Source organism: Maylandia zebra, unplaced genomic scaffold, assembly GCF_041146795.1.
Source record: "Maylandia zebra isolate NMK-2024a unplaced genomic scaffold, Mzebra_GT3a scaffold02, whole genome shotgun sequence".
NCBI classification, from domain to species: Eukaryota; Metazoa; Chordata; class Actinopteri; order Cichliformes; family Cichlidae; genus Maylandia; species Maylandia zebra.
In genome coordinates this window covers 616,609-630,744 of record NW_027490032.1, presented here as the reverse complement: position 1 = coordinate 630,744, position 14,136 = coordinate 616,609, and the positions used below count along the sequence as shown (strand labels likewise).

Sequence of the window (14,136 nt, the reverse complement as noted above, 5' to 3'; positions counted from 1 at the left end):
ACTGACAAAGCACTGATTGTATCTCTTGTACTTTATCAACGCAGTATCTAAAAACTTTGCACCGTAGTGGTTAAAATCTCATTCTAATAAGAGTTAAAAGTGCATTTGGTTATTAGGTTTATAGGATTATTGAATTATGGTTAAGGGTTGGTAGAATTTTTTTTTTTAAACATTATCTGCCAATTAAATCTGCCACCCTTCTCCAAATCTGTGCCCCTACCTGGCCCCCCCAACAAAAATTTTCTAGACACGCCACTGATTTTTTGGTCACAATGTTTCCTTCATTTGGTATGAAAAAGTAGCCTTCAACCCAAAGAACACCATCCCCACTGTCAAACATTGTGGTGGGAACATAATGCTTTGGGGGTGTTTTTAATCTGGCTGTCGGATTCAGCTCAGCTTCACGTTCGTAACCGCTACAAGACTCGTTTTTTCTAACAACATATTAAATCATTAGCTTCACATATAAAAGGTTTTTAAAACTATTTACAGCAACTCAAATGTCTACTGTACCCGAATTTCCAGCTCGCAGAGGGCACGAGAGCAGCATGCGCCTCATTGGACGAACGGAAGGAAAAAAACTCTGTAGCTGGACTAGAGAGTGGCTATGCGCACGGCACAGTGGTGCGATCAGTGACTACAAATAATCAGAAATCCCATACTCAAACAATGATCTGGGTTACATAAGCCATGTACTGCAGAGGCCTACTGTAAACTATTCCCTGTGTGCCATTCCCCAGCACTCTCTCTCCTCCCTCCGGTCTACTCCCTGTGTTGTCCAGTGAAGGCAAAAAGCTTCATGTTCTGAATACTCTTCATCTCCATTTTTTTTTCTGGCTAAACATTGGAAAGAATAAAAAAACACAGAGGTCCCAAAGACTCAAACATCAGTTGTTGTCAGAATTTCTCATGCACTCATGGGCTTGGATGTCATGATACTTTGGGGCTTTTATTAATTTCTTTCAACTGTTATTTTTCCCGCATGTATTGGCTTTACAGGTGTTGCGAAATCAGTTTTACCCCGGTTCTTTTATTCGTCGAAACTTCCAGAGACGGCACCGGAACTCAGTAGTCATTTCACAAAACCTTTATTCATCTTTCTTCATCTTCATTTTTAAGCATGCACTTCTAGAAGGGAAGACGAGGCCGGTGTCCCTCTGCAAAAATCTTCACCCCTTTGTTAGTTACAGCCAGCTTTATAGAAGCGACCCCATCATAAAACCCCCTACGGTGTGTTGCAAACTCTGTGTCTCTGTCTATGTGCACGAGCACATGAATGCCTACATGTGCGCGTTCCCACGTGTCTATGTGAGCGCTCGTGTGTGACTGTGTACGCATACCTGTGTGTATGTGTGAGTGCACATGAGTGAGTGTGCGTGTGGATGTGTGTGCGTGACAGTTAAAACACTGTGGGTGTAGGTGACTCCCTAGAGGTCATAAAACCCCTCTCCCTTCCAGACCACAGTTATCCAGTTACAAATGTTGAGACCCCCACCCCAGCATCCTCTGGGGAATTTCCACTCAGTGGGGGAGGTCTCCTATAATCTACTCCTAAGTTCACAACACAATGAGCCCTTTGTTATATTAAGGGCAGTATCAATGTCTCTACAATAGTTCTACATTCTATGATAACACATTTCTAACCTCTAAAATAAGCTAAACACTCCTACACAGGATATATTATTAATGACTTTAAAAACAATAATTGGAATTGCAAAAGTTGGAATTTATTTTTGAATTGTTAGTGACTTATTTTTTTGAATGGTTAAAGATGTATGCTACTTAGATAGAGAAAAAGAACCAACCAATGTTCATCCAGTAGATGGCTACATGTTACAGATATCATGTCCAGCAAGTTCACAACTATCTTTTATATTTGGCTCTTTGATAGGAAACTGGTTGTTATCAAAATCTATTTCCATTGTACAGGATTTCTCTTTGTTAAATCAGACACCACAAAAAGATGTTAGGTAACCAAATTTAAAGGAGCTTGTTTGCTTCTTTCAAAATATTAATTTGTATTGCTGGACTCCAGGGTATGATGCATTATTCACAGTTTATTCTGGCTCTTGGTGCAGCCCCTCACTTGTCGTCCCCCCCCCACACACACACACACACACTTCTTCTGATTATGAAAATTCACCAAGAGAGGATTTGGGTGGAGCTACTGTCCCTGAGGTGAACATTTTAAGTCCCCCCTCTTTGATCTCATATGAGTTAAAGAGTAGAACAATAACTGGTTCACAGGGATTACTTGTGCATGCACTAATGTAATTATTACAAATGCTGGTCATATTTGATATGAATATGTACCACGAACAGGATATAAATGACAGGAAATCAAATAAAAAGAGGTCCAGTTAAAAAAAGAAAATGAGCATTATCTGAATAAAAAAGTTGGCTTCTGTTTGGTTCTGCTTTTATTGTGCAGAATGTTCATTTTTCCCTCTGAAAATACAATGTCCAGATGGTTAATTGAACATGCATTAAGACATACAGAGCAGCTGTACCTGGGCCTTCTTGTTCTGATGGTTTTCAGCCCATGACTGATGCCTTCAGTTCTCATTGCTGAGTAAACAGCGACTGATTCTGTGTCTGCAGAATAAAAAGATTTCAGTTACTACAACAGAATGACTGCTGTTACATTACTGAACTAAAACAAAACCTCTGTTATTAATTTCTTTTATGCAGCAGCATGAAAAGATTTAGTGATGTTTTTCACAAACCACAGCATCTGCTGAGCTTTTTTTTTCCTAATCCTAATACCTCTGCTGTGAAACACACAATGACCACGTAGAAGTGGGGGAGAGTTCTGTGAAAAGGCAGGTGGACGGCCGCAAAACTGGCAACTTTTTTTTAATGCAGACTGACACGCTTCACCACAGAGCACAAAGTAAGCATGTTCTCACACCAGGAGGAAGCTGCAGCTGTGGTTTTAAAAAGTTCTTGTATTAAAGGACTGTGTGAGCTGATTTTGGCAATTATGTCTCATTAACACAGATTATAAACTATTAACTAGCACAGATATGAATCAAAAGTCCCAACACACCTTTCATTTAGCACATACGAGGAGGGTGAATCAATGCAGTAGCACCTTTAAGGTTACATGTGTCCCTAAGAAAATGAGCTGCAGGTTGAACAAAAAGATATTCTGTTCCTTCTAAAACAGTAATGATCACCATTAAACCGCCCGATCTGTTCCTACATCAATATTGAAAATATAACTGTAGTCAAATCAAGATTCTTTGCTTGAAGCCTCACAGACAGTGTATTGATGTTGACACACACACACACACACACACACACACACACACACACACAACCTGTGGTGTTCCCACCAATGCACACAGTGCTAATTACTAAATATTAACAAGCTAATAAGATGGTAAAGATGATGAATTATACTATACCATTTCAAAGGTTTTAAATTGTTAGATCAGCCTCAGTTTTAGCTGTAAACTGGAGCTGTACCTCTCATCTTTGATTTGTTTTTCTTGTCTTTGATGTCTTCTGTTCTTGCTGTTGAGTAGACTGCATCTGTATCAATGCCTGCACAATAAAACACATATGAAGAGCATCGCTGTAGGTTGTGCTGCTGATAATAGAGCTCTTTGTAGACTATTGGCTGCTGCAGAAATCATTATGTGAACATGAATCAGATCTTTTCATTTAAATTATTTAGTTTAATACAGTCAGATTTAGAATTTATATCTAGATGCTTCTAAAATGTTGGTATCATCTAAATATAAAGCACTTATGTATAACACATATATATTGCTATATTTATGATGACAAACAGGAAACTGGACGACTGCAGACCAGTTAACATCTGTTAACCACAAACCACAGACAAACAGTTCAGCACACAAAGAACAACACTTGGTGATTCTCACACACACACACACACACACACACACACACACACACACACACACACACACACACACTCAAAAATAATAATAACAATTTTGATTTCAGGGTTAAACTTGAGCCCTAATTATGAAATAAAGAATGTTCATTTAGTTCCTAATCATTCACCATTTTGTGTTTATCTAACTATTTATAATGCATAATCTCTTTAGTCTCTTAAGCCCCAAGCCTACCTGATCTCCTGCTTTTTGCCCCCGTATCAGGGGGCGTTGGGGCTTAAGAGGTTAATCGTCTATTATATTGTATAAACTATTGTGAAAACACAGTAATATCTATCAACTTAAAACCAAGTCTAAATCATTGGAGGTTAGAAAGTGTAGTCTTGTAAACCATGTTGCCAATTTCCTAACAAACCAACAGAAGATTTAAAATCCCGTCTTTCCTAACAGACCTCACTAAGCAGGCACACAGTTTTCTAACATTGTTGCTTCATTAACAGGTTAATTCACAGTCAATAAAATCAGTAGGTACGTACACACACATATTTATATTGAGTACAAACTCTAAAAAAGCTCAGACATCCGAATATCAACTTTACCTTTCCTATGAATATATCTCACTACCAGGAGAGCAAATGCAATGACTGATCCAACAGATGACAACACAGAGAGAACAGGAAGGGAGAGTGATGAAGGGACGGATATATCTGGAGGTGTGGTGGTGTGTTTGTCTAAAACAAAGCAAACACAGTCATTAAGTTGTCGTCACATTATGAATGTTGAAACCTGCAGAAACACAGACAGGTGAGTGTGTCACCTGTGACAGTGATCCAGCTGGATGGAGACTCTCCATGACCGCTGATGTCACACTTGTAGAGGCCTTCATCAGACCTGGAAACATGCTGGATGGTCATGTGACCTGTAGGCTGCTTCCTGATGAGGGAGCCATCTTTATAGAAAGCAGCTGGGAGGTTGGAGGGAGTGGTCTTTGTTTTACAGAGCAGAGTGACGTCATCTCCCTCCATCACAGGGAGGACAGGACTCTGCAGGATCACTGATCCACCTCAACACAGAGACAAACTACAGCATTTCATCCATTTACACACAGCTTCATCAACACTAACTCCACACACTCAGCTTACCAGTGACTGTCAGGTTAACCATGTTACTGATGGGACCCTCTCTGGACTCACACCAGTAAACTCCAATGTCCTCTGTTAAGATATAGCTGATACTGCAGGAATTCCCAGTAGATTTGCCCCACTCAGCTCCACATTGAGTCTTGTTTTCTCTGCTTGTGTTTCTCCTCAGAGTCCATCCAGCAGAGCTGTCGTCCTCCTCACAGCTCAGAGACACAAAGTCATCTTTAAAGAACTGAGAGCTGCTGGGACTCACAGTCAGACGAGCTGTGAGGGTGAAAATGACATTGCCATTGTTAAAAGGATGTTTTGCTGTATCTGCATTGCAACTATCCATTTTTAAAGATCCAATATGCAAACATGAACCCAATCAGGTCATATCAGTGAGCATTTATCAGGTTTAAACTGTGACAGAGGAAGGTTACTGACCTTGGTTTGTTCTGTAGCTCAGCAGTGACATCAGAACTAAAGAAATAGCACTTTGAGGTGAACATTCTTTTTTTTGAAAAGCCCATCCATGCATAACAGAACCAAAGAAGGTGCTCACTGTAGGAGTGGATGCTTTATTTTATCATCTGTCACATTTCCAGTTTAGAAGCCTTAGATGATGCAATAACATGCTGTCATTTTCTAGCAAACAGCATACGATAAAAAGAAAATGTACTTTTTATTATAAACTGAGAATATTGCTCCAGATTTTACTTTTTTGTCATATTTTTCATGGATAATTTGAAATGAAATGATTGCAGACTTAATGAAAATATGAAAAATGGAAAATTAAGGTCTATGTTAAAGCCAGCTGTGAACACTCTTTTCTTCAATAACAGTGAAAATCTTTTGTGTCCATCATGCCTATGTTTTCCTGTCTTTATATTGAGTGGGGAGCCAATGTGTTGTGACTAATTCGCAAGGTTGTAGACAGGTCTGGCCTGGATCTGGTGTCAAGCCAGCACTGCTGGCTGACTTCTGGCGTGATCAGTGGTCTGTCATTCAGATGTGGGCCAGACCTGACGTAAATGGCACGTTTATGTGATGCCATGCCACATCTGGACCGATTATGATTTGGTTTATGTGGCCCAGGCTCATAGAAAACTGTCTGGCCTGGATCCGGCATCAAGCTGGCTGACTGGTGTCATGGCTCGGTGTATATCAACCAGATTGTTGCCAGGTCTGGCAATGATGACACTATTTATGTTCCTATTTTCCTATTTTAGTTAGAAAACCCAAATGCCATGTTGCAATACTATACTGCTATGGTAGCCAAAGTTTTTAAATGTACACATTATCCAAATCTTAGTGACGGTTTACTCATGTTTACCACTGCGTGGCTGTAGCTCAGGGGTACAGCAAGTCAGCTACTGATCAAAAGAAGTGTGTCTGCAACTGGCCTGGTGCTGGCCCAGATCTGGGCCACCAAAGGGCCGTCATTCTTTGTGGTATATGGGCCATGTGTAAGCACATTGAGTGGGCCAGTTTTGCTATGTGCGATTAAGCACCATCTCTGATTGTGTTTCATTATGTCTTTGCCAAGCTCTCTATTAATGATAAGAAACAAAGGGCCACGTTGCTCAGACAGGGATCTGCAGAGAGAAAATGTCTTGGATACAGTTACTGAAGAGTAACTGTATCCAAGTTACTCTTGGATACATTGACCCACTCATGTTTCACATACTGTTGTTTTCTCAACAGACAGAAGCTACACTGAACTTTGGTTGAAAATATGGACGATCTGACTTTGCCTTGATGTGCAGGAAAGCTTAACTTAAAAAGCCCAAAATGTTTCTTGTGCTATTGGGACTGAAGTCCAAACACTTGTGGCTGACTATCTGTTTTTAAAATATGAGGAATCTATTTTGTAATCTGTTTAGTCTTCATTTGGGACAACTTCAGATATCTGAACTCGTGGGTCCCTTCCTAATTTCTTAGGTTTTTGTCACACTTACATGTTTCAGATCAGTAAACAGGCTTAACTTGTTTTGGGTGTTTTCTTTCACCTCAATTTGTCGTCAGCAACATGTTTCAATAAAGTTTTTGATGAGAAAATAATAAATATGAAAATTATTAATTAAATAATTACTTTAAAAAACAGCTGATGAAACAAACACAGAGATTCTACTTACAGAGCAGACACAGCACAGATGTTTCCTTCATCATCCTTCTCACTCATTTGAGCTCTTTTTCATTTCTGTCACTGACACCAAGTAAAGCCCGCCCTCTTCCTCTGAGAAGGAGATTTTCTATTGGTTCAAACACAGCGATGTGTACAAGTACACACATATACACAAAACTCGCAGCTAAAAACAATTTCCATCTAGTTAAAGAGAAAGACTTGTTTAAATGACTTTCTGGTTCACACTGGAACAATGCAGGAGAAGGACTCACAGCTTAAAGCCTTTTATCTTTTTCTCTTTCCTCGGTCTGTACATCCTGTTTTCATTTCCCGTGTCTCAGTATCTCACACCAGACGGGTAAGCATGTCAGGTGAGGAAGATTTATGAGGAGATAGGAGGCAAGGCAACAAGGGTTTAACTAAATGAAGTGTTCTCGCCAAGGAGTCTAATTTTAAAGTGATGTCATATATAATGTCTAAAAGAAACTGCATCATAAATTGTTGGTGTAGCCCTGTATTAGCCTATGATTTTATAATGCTAGGTGTAAGATTTTATATATGTAGTCTTCCTCCCTCCATAGTTCCAGCTGTGTCCCACACACTTCTTTTTACACAGTGGAGGTAAAAATTCTTGTACAGGATGTAAATGACCTTTAAATTTGGTAAATATTTTTACGTTTGTTTGAAAGGTACTTCGGTTTTATTTTGAAATCCAGGCTTTTATTTTGAAACAGGAAACTGGCGCAAAACCGTTACAGGGCTGTTAGTAACGTTTCTTTTAGGATATGGTAAATAGTGTGCCTTAAAGTGAAAAATATATACGTTTACTTTGCCAATTAGTAGGCTACCTGGCTGACAAGGTTTGTTAATGTTTCCTTTAACAGAATAAGTTACATGCAATCAAAATGTCGTTTAATAGAGTTTATGTTGTTAACCTTGACCTTGACCTTTATGTGTAGTTGTAAGTTAGTGAAGTGATATAATGAATTGAGTGATGCAAATTTGATGTATATGCTATATGAGAGCAGGAGAAATTTGTTTCCTTTGATCTTATGGTATTAATATTGTTGGTTTTGTTTTGCTTCTAGCTCTTACGGTGTCTTCACTGAATGTTTAAATAAAAACATTTCCAATAAAACCTCTGTGAAGCATCAGTATAAGAGACCATCATTCAGCCAGGGATGCTACACAGGATATACCTGTACATCCTCCATTGTGGGCCCTGCTGCATTATGGAGCATTATGGATGTACACTGAAAAAAAGGGACTGGCCATCTCTTGGATTTATGTAAGCATCTTGCATGTATTTAACACAATTGCCTCATGTTTTAAAGTTAAATGTAAATATATAGTGTAAAAACTACATGATATGCAGAAAGGGTGTATTAAATTGTTCATATAATGTTCAGGTGAAGTAAGTCAATAAGATAGCAACGTTAAATCTCGTGAAACCACGCGTGATTTCATCTCGCGGGCTTTGGATCGTGGTTTAAAAAAGGCATCCATCTCAGTCAAGTCGAGCAGCCAACTCTACGTTTTTGGTATGTCTTGATTTTTTGAATTAATATTTACCATATTTCAGACAAATGTAGTTAAACGTCTAGAGTGTCGCCATGTAACATGCTAAAAAAGAGCCGTTAGCTTATTTGCTGTTTTATCTGTTGTCAAAGAATTGGCGCTTTTTCATTTGAATTTGTCTTTGGCACAAGAGCCGTAATATCACATTAAACCTAATTACGAGGCACTCATAACATAATTTGTGTGTGAATAGATTTGCCAACTGACTCTTCAGTTACATTGTGTATTTACTGCACCGTGGTGTTAGTGAGATTTTGGACATTGAACAGCTTTAGCTAATATCATCAGCGGCATTATGCTAGCTTACATCCCTACCCCTCCTGGCCTCACCTGCTGTCCTTTTGTTTTTGTTTTTTTTTGCTGCACATTGAGAGACGACCTCTATTCTGCATTTCACCAGGAGTCAGCTGATGGATTGTGGGTTCAAGGTGTTATGGTAAGAAAGTATATTCTATTTTCGTTTCTGTAACTTAATTATAATGGGTTTTTTATAATTATTAGGTGCATGCATACTCACCCTATTAATACAACTGAGAAATCCAAAATCTGCCATAGGTTTAACTTATACCTGTATGTATTGCCAGAAAGGTGATTACTGGACTCGCATTAATGCACACTTGAACTGAAATGAGGTTGTAACTTGTGGGTTGTTGGGTTGCAAATCAGAAACAAACATCTTTGGATTTTTTTTTAATCCCATAAGATCTGGAAACACAGTTTTTATTCAACAAAACATTACTGATTAACCAAGCACAGTGCCTGCTGTTATTTCAAAATAATTTTATGTCATTTCAGATAAAATGCAGCATTCCAGTGCATCCCAACCATGCCTTTGCAGTCAAGGTTTCTGACGGAGCTGAGTTTCTCTCTGACAGTCTGCTGAAAGTGTTTGCAAAGTGATCGGGGGAACAGGGCACAAAGCTAAAGGATGTAGCTGCCATTATGACAGTAAGAACTTTAAAATTCTTTAACTACAAAGTGTATATGTATTGCATTAGGTCAGTAAAATTTTTATGCTACATCCATTGAAACAGTCAACTATTACCTGTGAGTAATGATTCCACTAAAAGGATGCCATAATTTTCGTCATGCATTTACTGGCCCACTGAGAAAAATTTATCTTTTTTTAAAAATAAATGTTCTGGAAACTATATATCCATAAAGTTGATGTCAAACAGGAACTTTTGATATTGCTTTGTAGATGCTGGTGTTGCATGTTGACTGGTTTAAAAAGTCAAGAGTTTTTGTCTGGGATCATTTTCTTCTGTGCTACTGAAAAGTTCACAAATCTCTGTTTTCTTTGTTATAATAGTCAAGGATGACATTAATGCTCGGAGTCCCTCATCAAAGTGCTCCGCATCTGTGTGAAAGACAATTGCAACATCTTGGTGCAGGAGTTCATGGTGAGTGTTTTATGAGTAGATTGTGGCTTTGCAACCTTTAAAAATGCATTTAGTTATCCACTTGATCCTCATTGGACTGGTTAGGACCAGTAGTCCTCTTTAATAATTTGAAGTTCACATGAGGCCTGGTAGTGAACTCGGCCGCCGGCCCTTGAGGCCCCACCCCCACCCCTGTATTAGGGGTCACATCAGTGTGAAAAAAACTTTAAATTTGTCATTCTAGTGAACAAAGGAAAATCCCACCAATATTTACATTAGCTTTTGTTTGAAAAAAAAAAAAAAAAAAAAAAAAAAGACCAACTGACCAACAGCTAACCAAATTGTGGGGCTGAAAGTCTAAATTCTAACATCTTCTGAGTGACATAACCTGGATTTCTGATGGGCCGGTGTCTTTCTAACAAAAACTAATGTAAAGCATTTGAAATTATTATGTTTTTCACCCTCTCTTAGAAACTCTGTTAGACCATGAATGGCAGCATGGCAGGCCACTCTTTGGCTATAGCTATTTACTATGTTGCTTGCATTGGTTTAAATTACTCTAACATTAGAACTGGTAGATTCAAAAGAGATGAGTTTAAAAAGGAATCTTAAAGAAATGTTTTGTGTTTAACCAGGACTTGACTGAGGCCACTGCACAGATTGAGAAAACCACAATGAACATCTGTCTCCAGAGATGCGCCAGGCAATGACTTTTCTGATGTTGTTCTTCAAGATCTGGATAACGTGACCTTTGCAGTAGCCATGCTGTTTGGACCTTTTTTATTCCTTCAACATGAGTTACCCATCACAACTCTGCTACACTTTTGAGGTGATTCAATGGGTGGTAATGGAGTTGGATGCAACTCAGCTCTCAAGAAAAGCTCACAACTAAGACAAAACTGCTCCTGCAACGAAGCTCACTGTTATGCATGTGAGGTGACCAGCTCTAGGTGAGAGGACATTTAAATCTCACACTTGTTCTGCTGCATTTTTGAAGCTCAATTCCAGGAACGGATCGCAGGGTTCATTTTTATATACTCTGCAACTGCCATGAGGACGAGCTGTTTTTTGTTGTTGTTTGTTTTTCCTTTTGCTCTGTACAAGTTCTCTGTCTGTTTGGCAGCATTTTTAAATTTCTCTTTGTATTTTTTCTTTCTTTTACTAGTGAAGAGATGTAGCGTGAACAGTTATACAGTCTAAATATCCCATATGGGTCGTGTGAAATGGTATTTTCAGTTTCATTCAGTTGAAGTAAAGAACGTTGAATATTTCTAAGTGTGCTGTTTTGAACCAAGACTGTAATTTTTGACAGTCACTGTATCAATGTTATTTTTGCGTCTTTTGAATAAAGTTTTTGACCTGCAAGTGCTAATTTCTTTAGTTATTGGGGTAAAATGGGTAGTGTCAATAGGAAGGTGTTTGCCAATTCAGTAACCTAATTTAATGTTAATGGAAACTAACATTACCTCAAATTGTTTAGTTATAATTGTTGTTTAACTGAATCTTGACGTCAGAGGCCTTAAATAGAATGTTTTGTATTGTTCTTTCCCAACATTTTTCAAAAGAAACAGTCTAATTTCTTTGCTGCGATTGATTCCAGAGAACACGGAAGAACTGACATTATTTAACTGTTGATTTATATAGATTCAGTAGAGGAGTAATGTCAGTTTAATTCTTTACCTACTGCAGTGAAATTAGACATGTTGTTTTGAAAGGTTACTGGTGGATGCCAGCAACCATCTTGGAAGAGAACAATACAATCTGTTATAAGGCCTCCATTTGAAAATTGTGTATTTGATACTAGAATATAATAGCAAAATGTAATTTGAAGATAACATGTAGTATTTAAGTGACCAAGTAGTATTGGGTAAAAGTTATTGAATCGTGTTGGGATAACGTGAGAAAATTGTGAAGGATTAAAATATTCCAAGAGCTCAAATTACTTCATCAAAACATGTTTAAGTCACATTTTATCAACACAAATTGCACAGGTTTATTGAACATGAATAAATTGTGTTAATTTAACTCAATGGTTTAAGTTGCTGCCAAAGCAAAACATCTGTGTGCAACAAATGTCCACCATTGAATTAAGTAAATCCAACAACATATTTTTTTCAGTGTAGGAGGCCTCAGAGTTTAAACACTTTTATCTCGTCTTGAAAATCAAGCAAAACTGTAGAACCTTTTCTCCACAGGTATAATGACAATTTATTTTCATCTCAAATCATTTATTCATGCCTTCATTTATTTATCTTTTTTCATTTTCTCTTTTTAAAGACATGAGCAATGTTGTAGATGATCATGCCACACTCTAATAACACCCTACATTGAGTCACTCATTTTAAATGTGTTTGTGTTTGTAGCATAAAAGTTCTGCACACATTCAAGTTTGTATCAAACGACGATTAAAATATTTCTTGTCACAGTGTTGGTTTGAGAGAAAGTCAAACAGGTTTTTTTTTTCATTAAATCCTTTCTACCTGCAGGTTTCTGGCACTGCATTCCTGCTCAGTGGTTTGTTTGTTTTAAAATAATTCCAATAATTCCAGTTAGAAAACGTCTGATCAAAACCCACAGCCATATGAAGGTAGTTCAGAATGGCCTACAGTATCCGAGTTGTACAAAGTCAAAACAGCATCAACAGAACAACAAGTGAGGGACAGGTACAGGATCATACTGATATGCCTGTACTTTGACTAACAAAGTATGGGTGCAACACAAAGCTTCCAGCAAATGTCAGTATTCAAACATTCAAAATCTTTCACCAGGATGTTAGAAGGATGGTGTCAGACCTACATAGTAAACCTCTACAGCAGTCTGTATGTGGGACTCATGCTGACTGCTTCCACAACACCCTTTATTGACTGGAAAACAGAAACAACACTTGGAAAATGGAATAAATGGGATTTCTAGCTTTTAAGATTTAGGTTTTTAAGGGAACAGCAGTAAGTGTTTTCCACTGTTTTCTATCTTTAAATAGAACAAACTGAGATACAAAACATGCAGAAGTCATTCGAAGCGTAACATAGTTCTTAAAAATTGGAGGCTGATAGATGAAATAAAATAGCTGTTGAGCTGGCTGCTGGGATGTTGTTAGCTGGTAGGATAATCAGAGTTGTAGAGTGATGTTGTTTGCAACGAAAGACAAAGAAATTCCCGCTTTTTATTTCTGCCTAAGTCATTGACAGACACATATATACACACATGTACATACTGCAACAAGGGATATATATAGTAGAGCAGTGGTTTCAGGGTGTGGTGTCAGGGGAGGCTGATATGCACCTGATCTCCATCAGCCTCCCCTTTAAGGATGGTGCCAGGACCGGAGGAGGGCGGTGTGTCAGTGTGTGCAGAGCAGCTGAAAACCAGCTCGAGTTACATAAAGGTAAAAAAAATAAAATAAAAGCCACCAGAACGTGCAAAGCTCGTCACAATATCCTTCACCGTTACCATTGTGACTCTTTTCCTACAACGCACTTCGGTTCATCCAACAGTCCAGCCTACCAAACGTCACTCTGATGCGACTTGCATAAAAGTGACGTGCTCAAGGTGTTACAACAGTATCAGAACTCGAAATCGAAAATGGCTGCCGTGAGAGCATCATCATGGTCCATTTTGTTCAGTGTTGCCCTCTTTGTGTTCGTCTCTGCAGGTGAGATTTTAGCTGATAAAAACCAAATGATGTTTCCGTGATGTTTACAGAAGATGGCTTATATTTTAACTATATTTCCCTTAGGAGTTAATTATGAATGGGCTCGACATGTCCGTGTATGTGAAAGCGACACGAGGCTGGGTGGACTTAACATTTGTCACTGTGATCCAGAATGCACAGAAACAACAAGTCAACTTGTGTGTCAGTGTTACAGTGCAATGAAAAAGTATTTGCCCCCTTCCTGATTTTTTTTTATTTTATATATATATATTTGTGGAAAATGGCCCGTGGTTCAACGGAGTCCCAAAACCTTAGCCAACTTCACTTTGTCAGACAGGATCTATTTAATGGATTTCTTGATTCAACAGGTCTGGCAGCGATCAGGCCTGGTGGTTAATCACAGTTC

General features: G+C 38.4%; 1 protein-coding gene and 1 long non-coding RNA gene across 3 annotated transcripts; one reads left to right on the top strand and one right to left on the bottom strand.

Moving 5' to 3' along the window:
• Window positions 1-3,448: 3,448 nt before the first annotated feature.
• LOC143415628 (low affinity immunoglobulin gamma Fc region receptor II-like) lies at window positions 3,449-7,250 on the bottom strand. Its single transcript, XM_076880934.1, has 6 exons — window positions 7,129-7,250; window positions 5,438-5,473; window positions 5,012-5,275; window positions 4,687-4,932; window positions 4,469-4,600; window positions 3,449-3,549 (listed from the first exon to the last, which is right to left on the bottom strand). The coding sequence occupies exons 1-6, from the start codon at window positions 7,160-7,162 to the stop codon at window positions 3,449-3,451; spliced, it is 813 nt and encodes a 270-aa protein (XP_076737049.1). The 5' UTR covers window positions 7,163-7,250.
• A 1,116-nt stretch (window positions 7,251-8,366) lies between these two features.
• On the top strand, window positions 8,367-11,368 carry LOC143415703 (uncharacterized). Of its 2 annotated transcripts, XR_013096134.1 has the most exons (6): window positions 8,367-8,406; window positions 8,528-8,659; window positions 9,097-9,132; window positions 9,492-9,644; window positions 10,009-10,099; window positions 10,714-11,368. It is a non-coding gene; the product is annotated as an uncharacterized LOC143415703 (long non-coding RNA). The 2 variants fall into 2 exon arrangements; XR_013096133.1 differs by having other exon boundaries at window positions 8,528-9,132.
• Window positions 11,369-14,136: the final 2,768 nt, after the last annotated feature.